The sequence below is a fragment of the Neovison vison genome, chromosome 13 (genome assembly GCF_020171115.1).
Source record: "Neovison vison isolate M4711 chromosome 13, ASM_NN_V1, whole genome shotgun sequence".
In the NCBI taxonomy this organism is placed as follows: Eukaryota; Metazoa; Chordata; class Mammalia; order Carnivora; family Mustelidae; genus Neogale; species Neogale vison.
Genome location: NC_058103.1, coordinates 92,360,516 through 92,386,374, shown reverse-complemented (window position 1 = coordinate 92,386,374; position 25,859 = coordinate 92,360,516). Strand labels below are relative to the sequence as shown.

The 25,859-nt window shown below is 44.3% G+C and overlaps 1 protein-coding gene across 2 annotated transcripts; it reads right to left on the bottom strand.

Moving 5' to 3' along the window:
- Window positions 1–9,832: 9,832 nt before the first annotated feature.
- GREM1 (gremlin 1, DAN family BMP antagonist) lies at window positions 9,833–21,998 on the bottom strand. 2 transcript variants are annotated; one of them, XM_044230887.1, is made up of 2 exons: window positions 21,832–21,998; window positions 9,833–13,859 (listed from the first exon to the last, which is right to left on the bottom strand). In XM_044230887.1, exons 1-2 carry the CDS (start codon window positions 21,996–21,998, stop codon window positions 13,304–13,306), a joined length of 723 nt encoding a protein of 240 aa, XP_044086822.1. In that variant the 3' UTR covers window positions 9,833–13,303. The 2 variants fall into 2 exon arrangements, with proteins under 2 accessions (XP_044086822.1, XP_044086823.1); XM_044230888.1 differs by lacking the exon at window positions 21,832–21,998 and adding an exon at window positions 19,989–20,016.
- Window positions 21,999–25,859: the final 3,861 nt, after the last annotated feature.

Sequence of the window (25,859 nt, the reverse complement as noted above, 5' to 3'; positions counted from 1 at the left end):
ATGACTTACGTTTCCTTTGTAGTATGCCTGGGAGACATTAGAGGGTCTTCCTCTTTGAAACTCAGTCGCTACCTTAAGAACGAACAAAACGGGCTTCTGCAAAGGGATGTGGGGAAAAAATCTCACATCCCAGCATTTGGATCAAGTGAACAGAATGAGCAGTGTGGTCTGAAGTAGGAAACTGAGCTAGATCATCAAAGTCTTCCTAGTTTGTTACTAAATAGGCTCCTGACCCACCTGACTACAACTGCTCATCTGTATACATATTTAAAACAAATAAACAGGGTCACCTGGGTGGCTCAGTGGGTTAAAGTCTCTGCCTTCGGCTCAGGTCATGATCCCAGGTTCCTGGGATCGAGCCCCACATCGGGCTCCTTGCTTAGCGGGGAACCTGCTTCCCCCTCAGCTCTCTGCCTGCCTCTCTGCCTACTTGTGATCTCTGTCTGTCAAACAAACAAAAAACATAGATTCCAAACTGGCTGCTCCAATACTAGTTTTTCTGAACTCTATGCACTGCATCCTCTCCCTCAAGAGAAAGATAAGTTTTATTTTCTTTGACTTATCCTTTTCACTTATAGGCTTAATTCCAGAACATCCCCCTAGAAGCTTTAAAAGAAAGAAAATTACTCATGCAATATTATGTACATCCTTTTGTCTCCACTTTCAGCTTGTTCACCCCTAAAACGGAAATCCTTTAAATATGTCCTGTGTTTCTTTCAAAATAAATGAGGATCAAATAAAATGATGTCTGCAAACATGTATGTTTTTCTCTTTGACAGCACTCTCCAAAGTCAAGTTACAATGGGTATAAAGTTGCATTGGGCTCAGATAAATGTAACGTATGGATTTATTGTTTCTTTCTTGTGGAACTTCACTAAAAGGCAAAGTAAAGAATTTAAAAGGTATGAGCATACAAGGACAAAGAATAAGGAAAAGAGACACTAACAACTGAGTGATTTCAGTAAATGCTTTAGGAGATGGAAGGCTGACAGGGGAGAGTGGGATTGGCAGCATCATGGAAGCTTCAAACTAAGTTAAAATTCCTAGGAGAACTAAGAGACAAGACGCATCAGAAGATGGCCATCACAGTGAGCTGCAGAGCTGACTCTAAGGAGACTGAATCAAAGTTTGTCTAGAACAGCTGAGCCCTTAGATCCTTGCTCCCAGCCTGTGAGGGCCTTAGTGGCACATTAAAGACAGCCACAGATCACCTCACACTCTTCTCATCAAGAGGTGAGGGTACCTCCTTCTTGAATCTGGGTAGGTCTAGACTCTTTTGACCAAGTGAATATGGTAGAAGTGACACTCTATAGGTTTTTAGGCCCAGCCTTAAGAAACTAGGAGCTTTCACCTTCTTTTTCTTAGAACACTGATTTGAAACCCAACCACTAGGCTCAAAAGCTTAAGACACATGAAGCAAGTATTTGAAGCTCAGCTTCCAGCTGTAGCTAGCATTGACTACCAGCCTTGTGAGTGAGTCGTCTGGGACATTTCTTCCTCCTCAGCTTCCAGGGATCCCAGCCACAGAGGCTACCTGACTGCAACAGCATGAGAAACCTCTACCCAGCGAAGAACCACTCAGCTGAGTTCAGTCAACTCACAGAATCATGAGATACTAATATTAATAAAGGACTAAGTTACTCAGTTTTGGAATGGTTTTTCATGCAACAGTAGACAACCAGAACACCAGCTTACACCAAGGCAACCTTAACCTCATCTGACCTAACCTGACCACTGAAAAGGGTTTATTCTTTCAAGAAATTAAGCTCAAAGTTTTGACAATTAGGCTTAACATACTGAGTTGTAGATTATCCTCCAATGAACTTTTAAAATGTTTAAATTAGGTGCTACTTAAATTTATTTTATCATACCATCAATAGTTGATTACAAAGAACCAAGCATTTCTAGAAGAAAGAGAGAAGGAAGGAAAAAAGAAGAAAGGGAGGGAGAAAGAAATAAATTAAACCCAGAAGTCTTTGAATTTCAGGACAACCAGGCCAAATAAAGACAGAAATGAGGCATGGTGTTAATAAATGAAAATCTTCATACTGAACAAAAAGCTTCGCCCTCATAGAAGACTAGTAGCTTCTTCCCCCAAAAATGTATAGTAGATTCTTCTCTCAGGAAATATAATAGCCCCAGAGAAAAGATCATTAAATATTGACATTTGGGAATTCCCCAACTTAAAAGGTTGCCTCACCACCAGATTAGCTTGCAGTGAAGAATACCAATTTAATAATCTTCCCACACCCAGATCTTCTCAACTGGCTTATTAGAGCTCTTAAATATAAAACACACCGCTAAGAATCACCAATATCTTAGGAGAGCCAGAAATTAATACACACATACACACCTTAGAGAGCCAGAGTTAAACAGAGACGATATAGAGAATAGGGGAAAAACTAACAAGGAAGGAAAGATTACATTCATGAACAAAAACAGAATATCCTTTTATTTTTTTCAAGTGGGCTCTGCACCCAGTGTGGGGCTCGAACTTATGACCTCGAGATCCAAAGTCACCCACTCTACCAACTGAACTGGCCAGGCTCCCCAGAATATTATTTTAAAACAGAGAGGGAAGGACAACAAGCAGAGACTCTATAGACTATAGAAACAACAACAATCGCAACTGCCCACATGTAAAATTCGTGGGAAGATCCGTTAGTTTACTGTGCTGTGAAATAAACTACCACAGATTCGTAGCTTAAAACAACACACATTTATCATCTCACAGTTTCTGTGGATCAGGAGTCTGGGCACAGCTTAGCTGAGTCCTCTTGTCACGGTCTCACCAGGCAATATATCAGCCAGGACTGGCTTCTCCAGGAGCTAGAGTAGGGAAAGAATCCACTCTCATCTCCTTTAAGTTACTTACAACATTCATTTCCTGGCGACCACAGATCCACGACAGCTTGCTTCTTCAAAGCCAGCAATGGTGAGGGAGAGACAGACCCTGGCAAGATGGGAACTACACTTTTATGCAATCAAGTTCCCATGATGATCACGTGCATCCTGTCCCCTGTGCCACATTCCTTGTATTAGAAGCAATTTCCAGGTCCCAGCCACACTACGGAGAAGGGTATCCTGAAAAGACAGGAATACCAGGAAATAGTATTCCTGGGGAAATCACTTAGAACAACATGGAGATAAGGATAGGTGTGTGTGTGTACCTGTATATATTTTTTAAAAAAACAAAACGAATGAAAAAAGCTCCAATAGCTAACTCCAGGGTCAGTTGAACAACCAAGGAAACCTAAATTCAGCAGTCAGTGGTAATGGATGGTCGTAACAGTATCAACTCTGCTTATTGATGTGAGCAAAACTTGTGGTACAAATTGTGTAGAGTGGAACGAGTGAAATGGAGAATGAACTCTCTGTCCTCTTTACCATAACACAATGCTGGCAGACAATATGTAAACTTAAAAGTAAGAAGTAGAAGGATGGATACCAGGGCAGAAGAAACAGACATGTTCAGCAGTCGGCTCTGAGAAATGAGACTGAAGGAGTCAAGTAGAATCACTGGGACAAGAGACCGAGGTTTTGCACTGTAAGCCGTGGACTACCGTTTCCTTTCACCCCTGTATCTGTGAATTAGTTCGATGTGGCTTCTTACCCTCTCGGCACCTAACCCAGTATCCTTCTGGATTGTCTTCTATACTGTAGAGCATGGAAAGCTAAACACTTGCACTTCCTAGACGTTCATGAAGTTTATGTCTATAATTTGCTCTAGTTCCCATGAGCAGACACATCGCACTAGACTTGCAAGCAGAAGTAACCAATCTGGGGCACCTGGGTGGCTCAGTGGGTTAAGCCGCTGCCTTCGGCTCAGGTCATGATCTCGGGGTCCTGGGATCGAGTCCCGCATCGGGCTCTCTGCTCAGCAGGGAGCCTGCTTCCCTCTCTCTCTGCCTGCCTCTCTGTCTACTGTGATCTCTCTCTGTCAAATAAATAAATAAAATCTTTAAAAAAAAAAAAAAAAAGAAGAAGTAACCAATCTGAGCCAGCAGCCATTTGTAGGAACTCATAACTTCTGTCAAGCATGGGGAGGGCATCATCGGATTCTTAGGCAGCTAGGCTGCATTTTCCCCTTGAACGTGGGCAAACTCAGAGACTTGCTTTTGACAAATGAGATCAAACAAAAGTAAGGCCCGTGGCTTTGGAGGCTAAGTCGTGAAAAGTCACGTGGCTTCTTCCTTGCTCTCTCTTGGATTACTGACTCTGGAGGAAGCCACTGTGTTATGAAGAGAGGAGCTGAGACTTCCAGCTAACAGCCATGTGAGTGAACTGTGATGGAGTGGGTTCTCCAGTCCATCAAGTCTTGAGGGGTCTGAAACCCCTGCTGATACTTTGCCTGCAAACTCCTGAGAGATTCTGAACCAGAACCACCCAGCTGAGTCATTCCCAGATCCCTATCAGGAAATATGTGAGATTGGGGCGCCTGGGTGGCTCCCTTGGTTAAGCATCTGTCTTCAACTCAGGTCACGATCTCAGGGTCCTGGAATTAAGCCAGGCATAGGGCTTCCTGCTCAGCAGGGAGTTTGCTTCTCCCTCTCTGCCTGCTCATATTCTCTCTCTCTCTCTCTCTCTCACTCTCTAAAATAAATAAAATCTTTTAAAAAAATATGTGAGATAATAAATGTTTGTTGTTTTAAGCTACTGAGTTTTGGCATAATTTGTTAGCAAACAATCTCTAACAAATATAAGGCGATTCACAGTTTGGCCTGACTTCTGGCATTATCTCAATTCAGTAAGAAAAAGTCTTTCATCATATACTCAGTCCATCTTCTGGCTTGGCTTTTCTGTGTGCAGAGGCTTCATTCTTCAGACAGTTTCATCCATGTACCTGGGAAAGATGGCTGTGAGCAGATTTTGGTCTTCAGGCTTATGATCCTAGAGGAGGGAAAAATAACCTTGTTTCTCCCAGCCTCTATATTCATATCTGAAGGGAAGATTCTGATGGACTCAGTCTGGGTTTCAAGCCTGTTTTTAAAACTAACCATGGTAGCCAAGTGGAATGAGTATTCTGACTTTCCAGTATGGTCAAATGTCACCCCTATGCCTCCAGAGCAGATTTTGGTCTTCAGGCTTATGATCCTAGAGGAGGGAAAAATAACCTTGTTTCTCCCAGCCTCTATATTCATATCTGAAGGAAGATTCTGATGGACCCAGTCTGGGTTTCAAGCCTGTTTTTAAAACTAACCATGGTAGCCAAGTGGAATGAGTATTCTGACTTTCCAGTATGGTCAAATATCACCCCTATGCCTCCAGAGGGAATAGGAATAAAATAAAGTTGATTAAAAAGATTCAATGACACCACAAAGAATGAGGGAAAGTAGATTAAAAAAAAAATGAAAGAAAGTTTTAAAGAGAAGAGATGCAAGAAGTAAAAAACAATAGATATCTCCTTAAAAGTCCATCCCAAATAGGACTTCTGCTGTCACTGTGATAGAATTATAAACTCCTTCCATCGAAGTGTCAGTATTGACAATGATGGAATGAAATGTCTGGAAGACTGTGAAGCCCATTTTTAATGGACTTTTGCTACATTGCTTAATGATAAATACACAGGATGGAGAAAGTGGTTTCAGCCATAAACATAGAAGACAATAGAATTGTTTTGTAAACATCAGTATCTGAGTCTTGTTTTTATGATAATGGGGAAAAATGACAATAAGAATAAGTCTCTAAAACAGCTTGAAATAATCAACGATTTTAACCTCCTGCCCACTAAATTTGTTGGTGCAACAAAAGTAAATGGACACTGCTAATCCTCTACTTGGTAATCACCATTAAGTTCTAGGAAGAAGGCTAGAGCTGCCTTACTTCAGGCCTTTATCTTTTCCCACTTAAGCTGTTTGCTTATAGAGTTTGCATACAGAATTAGGGATGCATGCTTTGGTGATGAAAATATTAAGATATCCAAAGAAAAAATTACTAAGAAAGTTGAGGGTGTGATTATTCATTGTGGTATGGGAAAGGTTTAACATTGAGGTGGGGCATAGGAGACCTTCTGGAAAAGCTAGGAAAAAAATACATTTCTTAACCTAGTGGTAATTACAAGTGTATCTGCCTTACAACAATTCTTTGCTGTAAGTTTTGAAATCAGGAGGTGTCAGTCCTTCATACTTGTTTTTCTTTTTCATAATTGTTTCGGCTATTTTGTGTCCTTTGCATTTTCATATAAATTTTAGGGTTAGCTTTTGTCCATTTCTGCAAGAAGTGAGTTGGGATTTTGATAGGGATTGCATTGAATCTTCAACAGTATTCTTCTAATCCATGGACATGTGATATCTTCCTATTTAGTTCGGTTTTCTTTTATTGATTTTTTAAATATTTTATTTATTTATTTGGGAGTGAGAGAGGGAGTGAGAGAGAGAGAGCGTGAGAAGGGAGAAGGTCAGAGGGAGAAGCAGACTCCCCATGGAGCTGGGAGCCCGATGCGGGACTCGATTCCAGGACTCCAGGATCATGACCTGAGCCAAAGGCAGTGGCTTAACCGACTGAGCCACCCAGGCGCCCTCTTACATTGCTTTAAATGATGTCTTATAGTTTTCAATATATAAGTCTTGCACTTCCTTTGTTAGATTTATTCCTATTTTATTCCTCTTTTTGATGCTAAATGAAGGAATTATTTTCTTAATTTCATTTTTAGACTTTCTCATTGTTAGTGTATAGAATACAATCAATTGGGCAATTAATTAATTAGGAAATTAATCTCCAAAATCTTTGGGGAAAAAAAGAATACAATTAATTTTTATATATGGGTCTTGTGTCCTACAATCTTGATATACTCATTTACCAAGCTCTTGCTATGATTCAAATGGTTGCATCTACCCCAGAATTCATGTTGAAATCCTAACCCCTGAGGTGATGATATTTGGAGGTGGGACCTTTGGGATGTCCTTAAGTAATGAGGGTGGAACCCTAATGAATGGGATTAGTGCCTTACAAAGGAGGTTCCAGAAGGATCTCTAGCCACTTTCACCAGGTAAGGATACAACAAGAAATCTGGGACCCAGAAGCATGCTTTCACCTGAACATGCTGGCAACCTGATCTCAGACTTCCAGTCTCTGAACTGTGAGGAATAATTTTGTTTGTTTATTGTTGCTATTGTTTTCATAAACTACCAGTCTATGTTATCTTGCTATAGTAGCCTGAATGGACTAAGATAGCGCTAATATTTCTTTTGTGAATTCCTTAGGATTTCTATGTACAAGGTCAAACCATCGGAAAATAGATGTGATTTTAAGTAATATAATGTAGTAACTCTTGAGATCAGTCTCTCTACCACTCCCCAGGATTTGTGGTTGTTGCTGTTTATTGTTTCTTTTTTTTTTTAAGATTTTATTTATTTATATGACAGAGAGAGATCACAAGTAGGCAGAGAGGCAGGCAGAGAGGGAGAGGGGGAAGCAGGCTCAGCACCGAGCAGAGAGCCCAACGCAAGGCTCGATCCCAGGACCCTGGGATCATGACCTGAGCCAAAGGCAGAGGCTTTAACCCACTGAGCCACCCAGGCGCTCCTGTTTATTGTTTCTTTGACTCTTCGTTTAACAATGACTTTTATGAACTAATTCAGTAAAGCCTATATTTTTTTGTTTTGTGTTTTCACTGAATCTCTGCTTGGTTAGTTTAGTGGTCAGCTAATAGTTGAACAGGGATTTCCTTAAACACTTGGAACCAGTAAATCTATCAGTCTTTGCCAAGGGGTTCTTTATGTTGGGGAGGACCTTCAATACTCAGACAGGCAGTTGACAACTGGGTCTTAGCCTTCACTTCCTGCTTACCAGGAGCCTGTGATCGGCCTGAAGTAAGAGCTTACAGTCAGCCTTCTCAGATTCTTCCTGAACATGTAGAAAGGCCTAGGCATGTACACAGCCCTGTGTATGACTTTGGCCTTCTAGATACTCAGTATTTGCTGGCGCTTTCCAAAGCCCCCAAGAAATCTCATTCCCCTGTGTTCAGCCTTCTGCTTGCCCTAACTGCTATCCTCTACCTCATATGGCCACAAAAATAATCAATTGCCTCTATTTTCAACAAGGGTCTCCACACTGGGCACTTCCAATCAGGTCAAATAAAGATAGCCTTGCAAGTGGGTCTCCAGGGTGTGACAGACAAGTCAAATAGACAGTTCTCTGGGTATTTGGCTTTGAAAGAACTCCAATCCCATTCTACCTCCTCCAGGGGCTGCTAGATGGCTGGATTTCACTGTAGTTACTAGGTGGTGGTTTTTAAGTCTTCTGTGGAACTGAAGAGGGAGGAGGAGAACAGGGCAAGTTACAATATCACCGTGTTTGCCGTTCTTACAGAGATTCAGCTTTTTTCTAGAATAAATGCTTCCTAGACTGCTATAATCTCTCAGGTAATTTTCAAAGTTCTAAAACTTGGTTCTGGTTCTTTTTGCCAATCTCTGATTGGTTTTATGCAGAATTTTCAGAGCTCCACACTCCAACATTTTTGCTGATATTCTACCATGTACTTTTTTTTTTTTAAAACCTGCAATCGCTTTCTGTATCCAGTCCCACAACCCTGTTCAGATGTTGCCTCCTAGATGTGGGTGTGGCTTTTCTGAGGACACCATCTCCTTGGTACTTGCTGTCATCTTTCCCCTCCAAGTCCAAGGAGGCTGTAACAAAAGGAGAGATGTCAAAGAGGCTGTAAATGCTTTGGGGCGCCTGGGTGGCTCAGTGGGTTAAAGCCTCTGCCTTCGGCTCAGGTCATAATCCCAGGGTCCTGGGATTGGGTCCCGCATTGGGCTCTCCTCTCAGCAGGGAGCCTGCTTCCCTCCTTCTCTCTGCCTGCCTCTCTGCCTGCTTGTGATCTGTCTCTCTGTTAAATAAATAAAATCTTAAAAAAATAAAAATAAAATTAAAATGCTTTACAGCTAGGGCTCCTGATGATGCCAACTACAACCTCAAGGTAATCGTAGTCATTAAATGTGAATAATCAGCAGCTGGACCTACTTTTAGAGTGCTATGTTCTGTCCTTGTAAGAATAACTGATATAAATTGAGAATATCACAATTTAGTGCTTACGGGCATAGACAGGTATTGCAGTGAAACCGTATGAGATCACTGCCTCCCAGCCGTGATAATAATGGTATACATAAAATCAACGAAGACTGTGGGGAACAATTCAAATAAAATCTTTAGCAGAGTCTGGCCCAAGCACTCCATACCTAGTTGCTGGGATTTTTATCACCATTGTCAGAGCACCGATGCCTCCTAGAAATCTCATAGCACATGTCCAAGTAGGAAGGGACCTCAGAAATCTGCCAGTTCCACTGCAAACCCAAGACATTAATTCGCTTTACCTCACGTCCCTATTAAATTATGAGCTTTAGCATATGTTTTCATACTTCTAAGCACCAGGAATTCACCATCTCAAAGGCACCTCATTGTGTTGACAAATCACTCTCATTATCTTCCTTCTGGTGAGCCCCAAGTCCTTCTTTCATTTTCCCCTTGAACACTTTTCAAAATTGAGCTATTACCATTTCTTGAGAAGTTGCATGACAACTCTTTCCTTACTGAAGGGTTCGGAAAACACTTCCCAGTCTTCTTTCTAGCTTTGGGGAAGAGGCTGATACTTTCTGTTGCACATCAACTCCTACCCTCTGCAACCCCCACCCCGCCTTCCCCACCACCACCAACTGCCATGCCCTAAGATATCCTCCTAAAACCTTAAAGGCCTAGTTGGAAGAAATCAGTTCCTTTTGAGATACAAGATATCTATTTATCTCTTTCCTACCTCCCTTCCCATGATAAATGAATCCCTGTTCTGTGAACACAACCAGTTCAACACACACATGTACACACACACACACACACACACAGAAGAGTTTCAATTTATTGGTTTGCTCTTTGGGAACGGTGATATAGAACATAATTGGGGTTAAAATCAAATTCTAGTTACAGATTCATAGAACTTTGCTTTAAACCAAATTAACTTTTATGAGACTATTAAATCGCCTCTCATCCTCATACATTAACAAAGTAACTCAATCATAATCTATATAATCCTCTGTTGGTTTTCCATGATTAAAGCACACATAATACATAATGCAATTGGTATTAAATATCTTGAGAATGACAAGTCAATAGAACTCCTTCTACTCTTAAGCATTAGCTGGTCATTTAGACATGTTCTGTACATACACTTTTCATTTAAGATTTTCTCCTTCAAAGGACTTGTGAACTATTCATTATTACGTGCTATTTGTATACACATGTCAGATGTCATCCAAAATTACATTTAAATTCTCTCTTCTTATTGCTTCAGAAATGTTAACCTTTAAGGAACATTCGATTAAAAAAAAAGCAAAAGTTCAGGTCCTGACTCTTGCAACACATGTTCATATGTGTCAAGATTTTATTGTTTCCCTCTGACCTGATTAAAGCCTCCAACAACATACAATGTGCCACTTTCTTCTTTGCTTAACTCAGAGGAAGTCAAATAAAAAGAGAAAAAACAAATGCTCAAAATCACAGTGACCAAGGATTTGAATTAATAATTACATTAAATAACCATAACTTTTTGTTTAACTATTCACATTCCACACAGTGGAAATTATCGTTTCCTCCAGATTTTTCACTTACATTTTTAACTTTGAAGAACTACAATAACAAAAAAACAACTTACAGACTCACAGGATGTGTGTTTTTCTCTTTTAATGCCAAGCACAAAGTGTACATCATAAAATTCATATTTGGTGTTTGGCATTATTTTAATAGGAAAGATTGAGATCACAAGTGTCTTGCCATAAAAAACTCTACTACAGTAATGAAAAAAACATACCTTTTCATCAGTGACTCCAATACAATATGTAATAGATATGGCACTGTCAATAAATGTTGGAAGACACACCATACTTTGCTAGTCTTAATATAGGCACAGTAAGAAAAGCAGACATTTCCCTCTTTGGCTAGCGCTGTTGGGGGGTTGTATTTTTTTTTTTTTTTCAGAGTAGTTATGCTGCTGATTATCCCAGTGAAGTTAATTTTGAGGAAGTTCTCTTTACTTAAGCCAAATCCGACTTACATGCAAGACTGTGGTACAAGCTACTAAAAGAAGATTACTGCTGCCAACTTAAGTCATCTCTTTTTAACAAAATTGCATGCTTGTGGCAGAGTTAAGACAACAAGAGAAATTCAATGTCTGCTGGTTCTGAATGTCATTTTCCTTTCTAGTGTGGTTTTACATGTTCAGCTCCTTCCCCCTTCTTTTCCTCTCCCCCACGCTCAAAATTCTGGCTTAGTATTTGTATGCTTAATTAAATCCACTCTGTGCTTTTTTTGTTGGAGGATGTGGATGAGGGGGAGATTTAGGGCAGGGCCATACAGTGTACACGAAATACGCGGACCGTGTGTTCGGGCAAATTTGCCTCGTGTGGAAGCATCAGTAGTGAGTTCGAAAGTTTCAAAACTTGACCCGATATTTTGGGTGTTCAAGATAACTTCTGCCTCAAAGTATGGTTCTGGCTTAGCTGTTAGATGGAAGAGCGCCACACCAAAAAAATAAAATAAAATAAAAGCAGGCTCTTTAGTGCAATGCTGGCACCTTAGATGGGCAACTAAAATGCTAAGTCAATGGTGCTTGTTTCCCCTATCACACGTGACTTGGCTAGCAAGGATGAGAAGGTACAAGGCAAAAAAAGGGTTCTGGGGGGTGGGGACAGATTTACACTGAAAACCTCAGGCTTAAAGAGCCAAATCCAAACCGCAGTAACGTCCACCTGCCCCACACTTTGGCCATCAGATAAATCCTAAGAAGGGATGGGGAGGAGCCAGAGTTTAATCAGTGGAGGGGTCAACCAGTAGGTTCTGGGGTTACAATGTTGCCCGAATCCCACTTCTAGTAGAGAGACAGCTAATGCACCCAAATGCTCCAATTTTTTACCCTCAAATGCTCTGATTCTCAACTGGGATTTCTCATTAGACCCTGAGAAGGCAAGGAAAGATGGGGAGGACACATCCTTTACACTTCCTCCCTGTATTAAACTACTCCTTAGCCAGAGGAAGTCGCCTTTATTTCTTTATTCTCTTCTGGTCCCCTGCTCAATTTCCTACCAATGACTGAAACAAAAATAATATACTTCTAGCTCAAAAGGAGAAGACCCTCAACTCTCCCCTCTTAGCCTGGTTCACTGACAAGGACACTGAGCAAAGGGAGAATCTTTCTAATACAGGGCTGTGGCTCTCACAAGCATTACACAGAAGTAATAAGCTGGGAAAGAGGTGGTTACAACCAAGCAAAAGGAAAGTTACGCGGACCTTCTGCTTGCGAGGTGTTCGTTTTCTTCCTATTGCTGCATAGGGGTTTCTGAACTATGTCTGTTTTCTGCCTGAGGGGCGGAGTCTGGGGTGGGGGTCCTCTTGGTTTCGCTCACTCACCCGGTTCTGAAAATAAGAGTGGCCAATATTTATGTTTTAAGTGTGGTGTTGCGTTACAGCCAATGTCAGCATATCACAGTGACAGCCAAAGTTAGTGATTTTTTGGCAATTTCGTTTCTCCTCTGTTCACTTGGTTTCTGTTAAATACCAGGGAAAAACTCACTGAAGCATGGGTTGCACTGTTTGGGGGTTGGCCTTTCAAGACTCTGCAGGTCTCCCACGGGAACTCGTGTTGCGTCCAACTGGTCCCCCCACCTGTCCGTCACACCCACCTCTCCCTCCTGTGTCCCTCTTGTCCTTTGCGCACACCAGCCTCCTTGAGTCGGAAGACCCTTCCGAAAATGAGAAACAGTCACGTCTATGGTGGAATGAGCTAATCAAGAGTCCTGGGCAGAGAAGGAATTAGACTGAAATAGTCACTGAGATCCTAAGAAGGGTTGGACTGTGGAAGGGGGAGGAGGACAGGAAGAAGCAGGCGCAGGTGGAAATACCTTTTCCAAGTATAAAGCAGCACTAAAACAGGTCTCTTGCCCTCAGAGTAGCCTCTTGCATTAACATTCGTTCAGAAAGGAGAATCTGGTCCTGGGAGGGCACGTGGAACACCCGGGCAGAGGCTGACCGCAGCCCCGCCCCTTTTCACGTGCCTCCCCCAGGTGTGGGCTTTCCGTGCCAGCCCCCCGGAAGCGGATACGTTTGCATATTAGGAAGAGTCCTCCTCTGGCGTCTGCCACCCCCCCACACACCCACGCACACTCATGCACACAAACTACGCACTAGCAGGCTCCGGTCAGAAGGCAGCTGGTGGTTCTTCTTGCTTGTAAGTTGAAGCCAAGTAAGAATCAGGTGGTTTTAGGTCTGGCTCTGGGTCCGCCTGAGGCTGCATCCCTAAGACAGGCTGGGTATGCCCACCTTAATCCAAATCGATGGATATGCATCGACACTGTTTGACTCGCGTGACCCTCTTCTTCTTGGTGGGCGGCTGCAGTTCGGGGCAGTTGAGCGTGACCATCATGGTGGTGAACTTCTTGGGCTTGCAGAAGGAGCAGGACTGGAAGGAGCCTTCTTCCTTCCGGATGTGCCTGGGGATGTAGAAGGAGTTGCACTGGCCGTAGCAGAAGCGGTTGATGATGGTACGGCTGTTGCAGCCCTCCTCGTGGATGGTCTGCTTCAGCGGCTGGGTTTTGCACCAGTCTCGCTTCAGGTATTTGCGCTCGGTCACGTGCAGGGCCTCCTGGCTGGACTCCAGCACCTCCTCCCCGGGCATGGCCGTGCCACGGCCTTGGCCACGCCCCCGATTCCTGGAGCCCGGTTGCTGGGGAGACTGAGTCTGCTCGGAGTCATTGTGCTGGGCCTTGTCTGGTGGAGGGATGGCCCCTTGGGACCCCTTCTTCTTCCCTTCGGCGGTGGGCAGCAGGGTCCCCAAGAGGAGAAGCAGGGCTCCCACAGTGTAGGCCGTGCGGCTCATGCTAACAGAGGGAAGCACAGAGAGGGGAGACACAGGAGACAGACAAGTCAATTTGAAAATTAACAGCAGCTAGTATTTTATCAGGCACTTCTTAGGCCCTCTATGTAAGACATTTCATTTCCTTCTCACAAGATCTCTATGAATCTGGTATTATCATTCTCATCCCCCACCCAGCAGACAAGCCACTGCGTAGCTTGCCCGGGGTCACCGGTGAATAAGGCAAGATGGCCGCTCAGCCAGGCCCTACCGCTTCATGGCATGTCCTCCCACCGCAATTCCTTCCCTGCTGCGGATACCAATCACTTCGGAGTTACCTTGTGGTCACTTAATTCATTCTTGTATTGGGCCGAATTACCTTTGTACTTCTCTGGGGAAACCCAATTTTCTGTTTAGTTTTACAGCAAGGCAAATCAACCTCACTGTCCAGGTTACATCAGCCAGGAAAGGATCCCTGTCTCCTTTTCTCCCCCAGCTGGCGTGAGTGCTTCTTGAATTGTGCCTTGTGTGTTTGGCTGGATGCTTGGGAGATGTTCGCTGATAGCAGGCCTTCCAAGGAGAACCCCGGCAGAGCCAGGCAAGCCGTGCAGGGAGGGAGAGCACTTAGCAAGAACAACACTGGATCCAAAGTCAAGACTGGGTTTCCAGTCCAGGTCTTGGGGCGACAACTTACCATCGGACCTTGAGAAAATCACTTTGCTTCTCGAGAAATGACTGCTTGTAAGCTCATCTCCCCAGAGAGGTTGTTCAGATCAAATTTGAGGTTCAAACAAAAGCAGTTTGAGAACTAACCAGATCTATGGCAGGGTCTCAGACAGAATGACTTACCTTTCCAGAAAGATCACATTAACTCCTAAGACTCCTGGACTTCTCACTTGTTCTCATTTTTAAATGGGCATAGCTATTGATTATATCATTCATGATATCATGATAGACAGTTTTCTATCTTTAAATGATGAAATATGTCATTTACATGTGCGTGTCTCTGTGTGTGTGTTTCATCTAGGACCTAGAAAATGGCATAAGAAAATAGGTATATGCAAATTAATTAATTATGGCATTAATAAATGCCGTAGACGTGTAGAATAAATTAATGATAGTGAATTATTGTGGATGGGCCTGGACTTAGACATAGGTCAGAAAGGGCAGTGAACAATGGCAAAAAAATTAGAGAAGCAGGGAAGGCAGAGGGAAAACTAATAAAACAAACAGGAAAGCAAGGATGGAGAGACAGAGAAGAAATGGACTACGGAATCTAAATCAGAGAAAGGAGGGCTCCTACGGAGGCAGAGTGTTAAGGGAAGGTAGAGTGGACAGAGGAGAAAGAGGAGAAGCCAGAACATATTTTTTTAAGAGGACAAGCATCATGCTTTTGTGATTCTCTTGACACAGTGCCTCCCAAACCTCCAGGAGCAGAGGATCGCCTGGGGGTATTGTTAAAATGCAGATTCTAATTCAGTCAGTCTGCCTTTCTAACAAGCTTTGAGTAGCAAGGCCTATAGCTCTGGCAACCTTGGGGCACAGAAAAGAGTTATTAAAATGTGGAAGGATTTTCTTTGCAAAGAGCGCAATTGCAAATTCACAGCTCTCCTCTCAGGCCATCTAACCAAATCTGACCTGCATCTTGAGGCTTCCCCCATTCCCCAGCCCCCGTGCCCACCATGGTTCTGAACCTAAGGGCAGATCTGTGAGTACCCATTTCCCTGTTCTCTTTTATAGACCAGCATTACATATAATAATAAGTGCAATTTAATAGTAACCTTATCACATCCCCCCAAAGAGCTGTACCAGTTGGTATGATTAGCTAAAGCCATCACCTTTCAAAGACAAAGGCCTTGTGGAATCTACATTCTCTAAGCAACAGTCCCTGTAAGTAAAGACCATGCAACCCTAAGGTTAATGTCGAATTAAGATAACTTAATATTAAATTTAAAATATCCTTAAAGGGCACCATTTTTCTAACATTAACCTAATACTCTGGGGCAAGTTCAAGTTTGGAACTGATAATGTGACATTTAGCTCCTGTTCTTTCGACTGTAGACTCCCTGGCTTTTGTCAGTTTATGTTACAACATCCCTGTTCTTTAAACAGAGCCTTTTTTGCCTCAACAACAACAAAAAATTAATTTCCTTGTTTTGTCTTTAAAAATCACTCATGAGAAAAATCCAGTTATAAAACAGTGCTGATTTTCTCCAGAGACCAGCATAACTTGAGCCATGACAGTTCAGTCTCCTAAGCAAATGCATTGTGAATTTGAGAAGCTTTAACAAATTTCTTCTATTTGTTTAATTGGGGAGCAGGACCTACGCTAAAATTCAGTCTGCCCATTTCAAAGAGGAGCACAGAGACAGCCCTAGGCTTACACCCACAGTCTTCCCTCATCCCTACTGAAAATGGCCCCAAGGACAATTCAGCCCTCCCATAGCAAGACCCTCAGAGCCCAACATCACAGGGACCAATCTGAAACTGACTGGGGATATATATTGCACGTGACAGTTCACGTCATAAAGCCATCCCCTCCCACAAACATCTGCCCAAAAAATGCAATTTCCTTTTTCCAGACCAACATAGGACTCTTTTTGACTTTTCCTTCCTGGCATTTTCACATTGTCATTAAATAAATATCTAGTCCGAAGGTCGTGAGGACTTAGACATTGCCTTATCCTCAGCGCCTGGCTCAGAGTAGGTGCTCTTTTGTTAAATGAGTGTTTGTTATGGCGCACGTTGATTTACAGAGTCTCCCTTTTCATTTTAAGATGCTTCGTGTGTGCTCATGAGCAGCTGAGCCTAACACAATAGTTTTGATTTCTGACTTGTAGGAGAGCAAACTCCTTCTAGCCTAGAAGTATCTTAATATTTGTCTTTCTTTTTCTAGGAAAACTTCAGATAGACACTACTTTTCACCTGGTCCCATGCAGAATGCTGTGGGTTTCATTTTCCAATTGAAGCCACTGTATTCCCTATGGCAGAAACCAACAATAAAGCAAGCAGTAAATTCACAATTAGTCAACAGTGGTTTTCAGTTTTTATTTAGACAGACTTCCTGTTCCTATGGGAGCTTTCGAACCCCATAAGCCAAAGGGGTCTAGAATGACAGACTGTTTTCTTGTTTTGGGGATTTTTAAAGAAAAGTAAATTTTTCTCAAAATAAGATTTATTAGGTGTGGAAAATGTTATAAAATGGTTTTTCATGTCTTAAAAAAGGCAACTTTTTAAGATCTTTAGTGCTTACTGTGAGGCTTTTGACTCTTTAAAACTTAAAATTAGCTATTTGGAGAAAAGTAAAAACCAACTTCAGGAATCTCAGTCAACACAGACCTCAGCTTAAAGAACAGTGGTTCTCTGAAGGACTCTGCACATTCCTCATGAGTAAGAGTTAGAAACTTGAAAATTCTAGTAGTGCTAGAACCAGGGCTCTGTCAAGTCATTGTGGTCAATCACCCAACCTCCCCCCACACACACCACAGACTGGTCATGATTACTCAGTGAAGAAAAAGGGACTGTTTTGCTCTTAAAATCCCAGTTGTATTGCCACCAAATAATCCGCACTTTGTAAATATCACAAGCATGCAGGAAATCATGAAGATGTAAATTTCTCGAAGATAGTTCTTTTCCATATCAACACCTCGCAGAAAACCCCATTATCAAAAATCAGTCTAAATCCTAATCAAACCTCAGGTTCCTATGAATTATATCCCTCATGCCCAACCATGAGCTGCAAACATTTTTGGTAATTTGCATCCATGAAATGACCCACTGACATCATTGAAGTTGAGCTACAGTTTGTGGGTCCAGAGTGCATCAGGACACCCACAAAGACCTCCCTTTATACTTGTTGCAGACAACATTCTTCTTTTCAAACCCTGCCTCAACTTCTCCTTAATGCATTTCTGTTTTCTCCACTTAATGTGATTTTTCGTAGCAAGTTTTTTCAGCAATTGCTCTTCATCAGCAAGACCTACCTACCCTTACCATTTTTTTCCCTTTACTACTGGTCCTCGCCTCCAATCCACTTGTCCCAGAGCACATAGATGCTCTACCTGATGCTTTTCTTCAGGTTTCCCTTATTGATCAAGAGAAAACATCCGCACGCAGGATAAGCCAGATCAGCCAACTCTGTCCGGTGTAAGTCATGGTGATTTAGTCCAATCTTCATAAGGCTCTAAGAACACAATCGTCTAACTCTAAGGAATCAGAAATAAAAATGCTGTGTGTGACCTGTATCCAGTATTCTCAATGTCTTTCGGAAAGATTAGGCCAGCTCCTTGGGGCACCCTTCTTACCGTATTTCTCATTTTAGCTAATCGACCTGCTTATAATCAATTAAATGGAGTGCTGAGTGGGAATTACAGGGAATTGACAATGGGTTAGCAAGCCAGATGTCTATGCCTGAACATCTGATCCACTCCTGATGAATTAAGTTTTAGAAAGACGTTCAACAGGCATGACATCAAATTATTCTCCCAGTAGAAGAAAATAATTAAAGTGACAGCAAATGCTCTAAATGCAGGCCAGATTTTAGAATAATCTCTTCCTTTTTCTCAGAACTAAATCTTTGAGAAGGGAAAGGTTATTTTTAACTTGATCTTGAATTTTTAAAAAGATAGCTTTTGGAAGTTAAGTAGAGAATTTCGTAAGAATACACTGGTTCAACTTTTTTTTTTTTTTTCCCAAAAAAGTCTCATCCTGTATGAGTCGCAAGACCCTAACTACAACCTCCCTATTTAGAAGACCATTCAAGCTAAATCAGGTTGGCCACCCATATCACACAGGACAGAAAGGAAACCTCCAGGTGGTTAAGTATCTCAACAGCTCTAGGCCCACTGGAAGATTTTTTGCTGAAATGAATGATTGTATGCAATTTTTGAGGTCAACAGGAAACAAGTTAGAAAGTAATAAATATTCACTGAGCAGCACTATTGAGAGTTAATCAATAGGTTCTGTTTTGGGATGCAAGACAGGTGGTAGTCTTTATATGCATGGAATTCAGGATTTAATTTCAGAAATAACTTGTAATATATCTGGTACCATATCATGTTACTGCCTCTTTCAATACCACCGCTGATAATAAGAATTATCTCTATTTTTGAACCCTGAGCATGTATGCTAAGCATTGTGCATAAATCAGACTGTATTTTATCGAGAGAACATGAGGTAGATAATACTGTCTTCCCTTTATCAAGCAGGGAATCCAGAGTCAGAAAAGTTAGGAATCTGCCCAAAGTCAAACAGCTCCTCAGTTGGAGAGTCAGGGCTGGAGACCCATTCTACCGAGCCCCCAAACGTGTCTTTAATCACTGTTCTGTGGACACCCGGCACAGTTCTTAACAAGGGACACGTGAACTTGTTTTTAATACAATACAGTTTGAAGAATATTGTAAGTCAAGTAATTATCTAGTTTGTATCTTCATGTTCACATGTGAAGAAAAAAAACTTCTGTTGTCCCAGGAATTATTGTTGTGCTTTGCATTTCTAAGAGCATATGTTAAAACTAAAGAAAATTCCTTGCAGATGTAAGGCATGGGCTGGTAACACTTGTGATCTGTGCCTTTCAGTTGGATGCTACAGTTACCTCCCCTAACCGCCCCAGCCACCACCACTTTTCGTTACATAAAAGGGTTAGGTTTTCTCATCAGTCCTTAACTCTCTATTCTAAGACATGCTCCAAGCTTCGTTGTTGACAGCATTTCTTCTGAAAGGGGTCTGTGGCATAAAACTTCTTGGCCTTATTTCACTTGTGATACTTGAACATTAAGAGCAAGACAGAGGGCTTCAGTTTAGAAGACAAGGGAGGCAGCTCTGGTTCAAAGATGTGAGGACTCAGTAGGTTTCTACTCTCCTCTGTGCAATCATTTCCATAAAGGCTGTGTCAGCCAAATAGGATTTCCTATAGATCGTGGTTTACCAAAACATTTCACTCAAAATGCACTTTTAAGAAAATAGAAAACCTGTAAAATTACAAAGTTTACAAAAGACTTCAATTCCTACAATGACCTGAGGGTTAAGCGCACGCGCACCCACGCACACACACACACACACACACCAACTACAGTTCTAAAGAACCCTTTAATAATTAGTTAGTACTACAATTGCAGAGTGTAGTTTACCCAGTGATAGCAATAAAATCACCTACTGTTGTAGACTTGTTGCTTTGAAATGCCCATCTCTTCAAGTCCCCCAGCACCCCCTTCCAAAAGAAAAGAAAAGAAAAGAAAGGAAAAGGACCGAAAAGGAAAAGAAAAAAAAGGGGGGGGGGGGAGGGGGGAGGGGCTGGAAAGCCCTGGGTTGAAAGAAGACTCCTAACCGGGGACTGGGGTTATCGTAACCTCTTCTCTGCTATTTATTTAAGTTGTGTGTACAGCCAAAAGGAAGCCCCCACTCTGGGGTCCCTGGGACAGCTTAAATCCCCGTGACCCACTTAACACAATAGATTGTTTTAATCAACTCGTGTCCTGGCACCATCTCGAAAGGGAACATAAACAGACGCGCACATCGCTCAGATCTACTTTTTCCAGCGGGAGATCCAATTACCTACCCGTGGTCGCCTCTCTGCCCTCGTATCATTTAAGGAGAGATTTTAACCCCTAACGTCGGGGGGGCTGTATTTCTGTGTAAAATTGCTGGGGTTCAAAGTAGGCAGAGGAAGAGAAGGCGGCAGCAGGATTCAACCCGGGGAACCGTTCAGGCCAGCTCCGGGTGCGCAGCAAGGGCTTCAGGGCAGAAGCCCGGTCACCTCCTGTCTGTCCCCGCCTCGCCCGGGGACTGTCGCCAGAGCCCGCTGCGGGGAAACACCCGGCTGGGGCGCCCCCAAGGCGGACCTGGGATCCGAAGGCAATGCCAAACCAGAGCAGTGGCGAGTCCGTTCTTCCCAAGCCTTAAGTCTACAAATCGCTCCGGCCCGCAAGGTGACAGCCCCAACTCCCCCTCCGACCCCAGGACTGGCGACGGGGTCACCGAGACGGAGAGAGAGAAGAGACGACGACTGGGGCGTCTAAGCCGCCAGTCCCGCGTCTTCCGTCGCTAGCGAGACTCAGCGAGGAAGGCGGGGGCTTCAAGGACACAAACTAAGGAGCACAGGGGAAACGCGACGGGGCGGCTTGGCGCTACCTGGCCCCCGGACGTCCGCGCTTCAAGCGAGGCGCGAGTGGTGCGGGGAGAAGCCTGAAAGAGAGCACACAGCGCCCACGCGGGCACAGCCGGCCGGTGCATGTGTGCGGTGTTTGTGGTGTGAGCATTGCAGGCTCGCTGGACTCTGGGTCCCCGACCGCGCACAGCCCTTCGGCGGACCCGTTACCCGACGCTCCGGTTTCCACCGCGGCCGAACTCCGCGGCTCTGCTCTCGCCCGAGACTCCATCTCACCTTGACGATGGGCCAGTGGACCCTCCGCTGAGTCTCCGGTTCCTCCAGCCCACAGCGGGATCACACCTGGGACTCCCACCGGAGCCCCCAGAGGTCCCGAGCGGAAGCGCCGGGCTTCGGACACTTGGCCCCTCTCAGTGCGCTGGCCCCGCGGTCCGCGGTCGAGCCGCAGGGCCTGGCTGCTGCCCGCCGCTCCCGCTCGCCACCCCTCCGCGCTCGAGGGGCGCCTACCAGGGCTCCGCGCCTCTGAGGTGCCGGCCGGGTTGCAGGAGCGACTGCCACACGCACCAGGAGCGCGTTAGCTGGGCCCCGGGAGGTGGAAGTGGGATGCGGGGCAGTAGCTCTCGCTCCTGACATCCTCCTTGCCAGGCTTTCCACGCGGACAGCGCAAGGTGAGGTTACGGCAGCCAAGGCGGTGGCGGGCAGAAGTTTTCTGCATAATTCTGGAGTTTTCTGCATAATTCGCCCTGGGGAACCGCGGCCTCCGTCCGCGCGTCTGGAGGGCTACCGCGCGTCTGCACCAAGCGGGACGCGGGAGTCTTTTGACGGGACCCTTGCGCTCTCTTTCTCTCGCTCTCATTCTCTCACTCACTGGGACGGGAGCCTCTGCACTCACCTGTCAGTGCTGCGGGTCTCCGGGGCCTGCGCTCTCGACGCGGGGCGCGGTGTGCGACCGCGGCCCGAGCCGCCCCGGCTTGGCGTGGGGTCAGCCAGACAGAGAGTACGGCTCTCGCTGCACACTGGATCGCCCGGTCCGCGGAGGGCGCACCGAGTGCGGGGCATCGCGCCGTCTCCGGTTTAAATGCCGGCAGCCTAGCCGGACGCCCGGGGCCGCGCCTCTCCATTGGCCAGGCGCCGCCGCCGCCGCGGGACCCGCTATCCGCCCCCTTTCCCGGTACTGCCCCCGCCCCCCCGCACCCCTCCTGCCTCCCCGCGGGGTCCCCTCTCCGCCTGCCTCGCCTCTTTGTCTGCTCCCCCCGCCCAGGCCGGCTGGGAGAGGTCACCCCAGGGAACCGCGCCTGGAATGCACAGCAAATCACATTTTCCGCTCCCGTTGGAGGGGGAAGCGCGGGAGGAAATCCCCCCGGCTCCAGGCCCCTCATTCCTCCTCCGCCCCAGGCCTGGGCTTTTCCTCTCGCCGGCCCCGCTCCGCCTGCGTTGGCCCCGCAACTCGCTCGGTCGCAGAAGCTGCCCTGGAACGAGCAAGATCTCCGTGGGATCTCGACAGACGAGGCAGTTCTGGCCCCGTGGCGGGAGCGGGCCTGCAGGATGCTCTGGTTGAACGGTCGCCGCGGCTCCGGCGCGGCTCGGCCGGAGGCCCCCAACTTCGAGGGCGCTGACCCCCGCGCCCCCGTTAACCCTGGCGGGCTCGCCGGCCGCCAGCAGGAGCCTGTCTCCAACATGACACCCTCCTCTCCTCGCCCGCCGCGGGTTCTTTCAGCTCAGATGCTGACGGCCTCGGCCCGGTAGTGTACAGAAGGGAATAACAGGGGAAGAGTAAACCTAAAAGGACCCTCGCAAATCAAGGTTTCCATTTCTAAGCCATCTTTAAACGGGAGAGAACAACAGCTATGCGAGAAGAGGCTTTCTGTAGCATGTTCAAGATGAACAAATGAGGAGGATAAAACGTCAGGCGAGGAAGGTACTTCCCAGGAATATAAGACCAAAAAAAAAAAAAAAAAAAAGCCATTTGTGAAAAGGCGGCGTCACATTCTGTATTTATTACTGAGAACCTGATGGATAGCAGCGAACACACTCAGTAAATAAATATTTTTCGAAAGATGAGCGAACACTTTCATTTGTTCTCTTAGCTTGAAAATTGGTTCCTCAAAGAAGCCATAAATTCTGTGTGTCGAAGTTATAGCCCGTGCAAAAATCAACCCGGCTGCGAGGTCTGCAGACCGGCTCCACCAGCCAGGTCAGATGATGGCTTCGGAAAAGAAAAAGAAAAAAAAAAGGGGGGGGGGTTTATAGAAGGAAATGTGAAGGTGCCTGTGCTCACTAAAGCAAAATAAACAAAACAATGAAACCCAACAAAAGGTACTTGGGAAACAGTCCTGATTTAAACACTTGTCTAAGAAAACAAAACAAAACCCCACAACAGCATGATTTTTTTCTCTTTAGGCAGTCATTGTAAGGAAGCTGCCAGAAACACTGAATACCTACTAGATACTCTGAAGAACTTGAAATCAATTTTTCAAAATAAATGGAACAAGAAGGAAGTCTGCAATAAATCAATGTCTGTCTAGAGAATCTTCATCAGGGGGATGTTTTGTTTGTGCAGTCTGCAGTTTCTACCCATAAACTCAGTGCTCCACTTGAAATTTAGTTTCCAATAATTTTTTGTTAAATCATCCCATGCAGTTTGTAGTTGCTTGCAGAAGATGAACATTCAGCAGGGCTTAAAGGTTGAGGCCGGTGGAGTGGGCTAGAGGAGATTAGGGGAGGTCAGAAATATACAAAATGTTTAGACAAGTTACAGTCCAGCCTAAGCCCAGCACCAATCTGTAGAAGCCAACTGTTCTCTTTGGGGGTCAACTCAGAAGAGAAAGGGGCATATTTTACAAATGCCATTAACTCCTAATTCAAAATCAATGTTTTGGTCACCCCCCCCAAACTCATAAAAACTGCCCCAAATAAAAATACATTGACAAGGGTTTTCCTTCCGAATTGAAAGTAATTGTTTTGGAACACTGAGACTTAGTTTGATATATTTCAATCTGTGACTCTGTGACTGTTTGTATCTCCTTCTAGTTAATGTGAGATCACAATGACCTCTCCTCGGAAGGCTTTCGAGACCACACCCCACCACTCCACAGCTCTATCCCATTTCACTGAGCCCGGTGTCTTTAGTTTCACTCATCTCTCCCTGTCACTACAATGGAGGCTTCATGATGGCAGAGACTTTGTCTATAGTAGTCATTCAGGTTACACCAAGCTCATAGAATACAATGCCCAAGACAGACTTAGGATTCAACAAATAGTTGTGAACTAGGAATGTTCAGCCCACGCCCACTAACTAGGATTAGCCACTGAGCCGAACTACAACCATCATGAATATGGTAAACAGGGACCCTCACCTCACAGAGTTTATAGTTGAGAGTATTTGTAAATGTTTATATAGATATCCAAGCTTTTGGCCTCATATTTGTGTTTCCACAGCTCTCAACCAGTCATTGCAAACCATTATCCAATCAGGGTGAAGGCATAAGAATAAAACCTCTTCAGGCCTCTTTAACCATAATTACATAATTGAAACCTGCTCTTAGTAGGAGGGGGAAGAAGTAGAAGGATTCCATGTAGTCAGAGTTAAAATTTTAAATCGAGGATGTCTAAACAGTGATCACTAAGTGATAAATGTCACTTACAGAAACAACTTGCAAATTACTTTGAGGCTTTGAGAAGTATAAGTCATGCTCAGCTACTGTTCTTATTAAAGGAGAATCTATTTCTCTTGTTCTACTCACCTATCTGTGGCGTGTGTTTGTCTCCATCTAACTCCCAACATGTTAAGATGGGGTTTCTCTTTCAGATTTGGGGAAGAACCTTGAAGTCCTTCATAGGGAAGTCTTTGCTCAAAACCGCAAAAGCTGTTCACCCAATTGTGGAGATGACGTATGGCATCTTGCATTGGGTTAAAGAAGAAAAGAAGCCATTCACCCATCTGGAACTGACCTTGGTGCTCTTTCTAAAGGAAAAAAAAAAAAAACATGGTGATGAACCTGACAATGGTTAAAGAAAAAGATATTTGCAACAGTCAAATAACAGCTAAATGATTCCTATCTAGAATGAATTTCACTTATACACTAGTAAGAAAAAAAACTCCTCAAGTCACCCAATAGGAGTTGGCAAAGCACATGACTGGGCACTTCACAAAGGTAGAAACCCGAATGATCAATAAACATGAAAAGGCACTAGATTTTACTAGTAAATAGGGAAAATGCAAACTGAAGAAAGAAGATGCCCTTGCTGAGCTCACAGACTGACAAAGACAAGTCTGCCACTATCCAGTGTTAAAGAGAATATGGAGAAGCAGGCACTTAATGCAATGGCAGTGAGCGTGTATTGGTAGGACCACTGCAGAGAGTAATTTGTTGAAATGTGATCAAGTTCACCATGCCCCTAGTATACCACTCAGCCATTCTACTTCTAGGTAAGCACCTTACAAGAACTTGAGCACATGTAGGAGGCCTAGAATTGTGTGAGCGCTTTCACTGCAGAATCATTTGTAACTGTCTCAGCTCAGAGTCGACTCCTGGCCATGACTCTTGCTCTCTGTGCATAAGCAGCAAAACGTTGACCAGTGTCCGGTATATGAACAATGCACGTACATGTGAAAAATCCGAACAATGCCGCCAAATACATGCACATGAACAAATAAATCATGCGGACCATTTTAACACTGTTGGGACCTAATTCCATACAAGTGTTTATTGTGTACACTACCACGTGCGGTGCAGTATAAAGAAGGCAAAAAGTCTGGATATGGTCCTTCACAGTCCTTATAGAGGCCCAGCAGAAAAAGCACTGAATTTGGAGACAAAACAAAATCAGAATAAATTTCTGACTCCTCCTCATAGGAAATGAGTGCCCCTGGGTTAGATGTTTAAGCCCTCTGAGCCTAAACTCAATCATCTGTTTTAT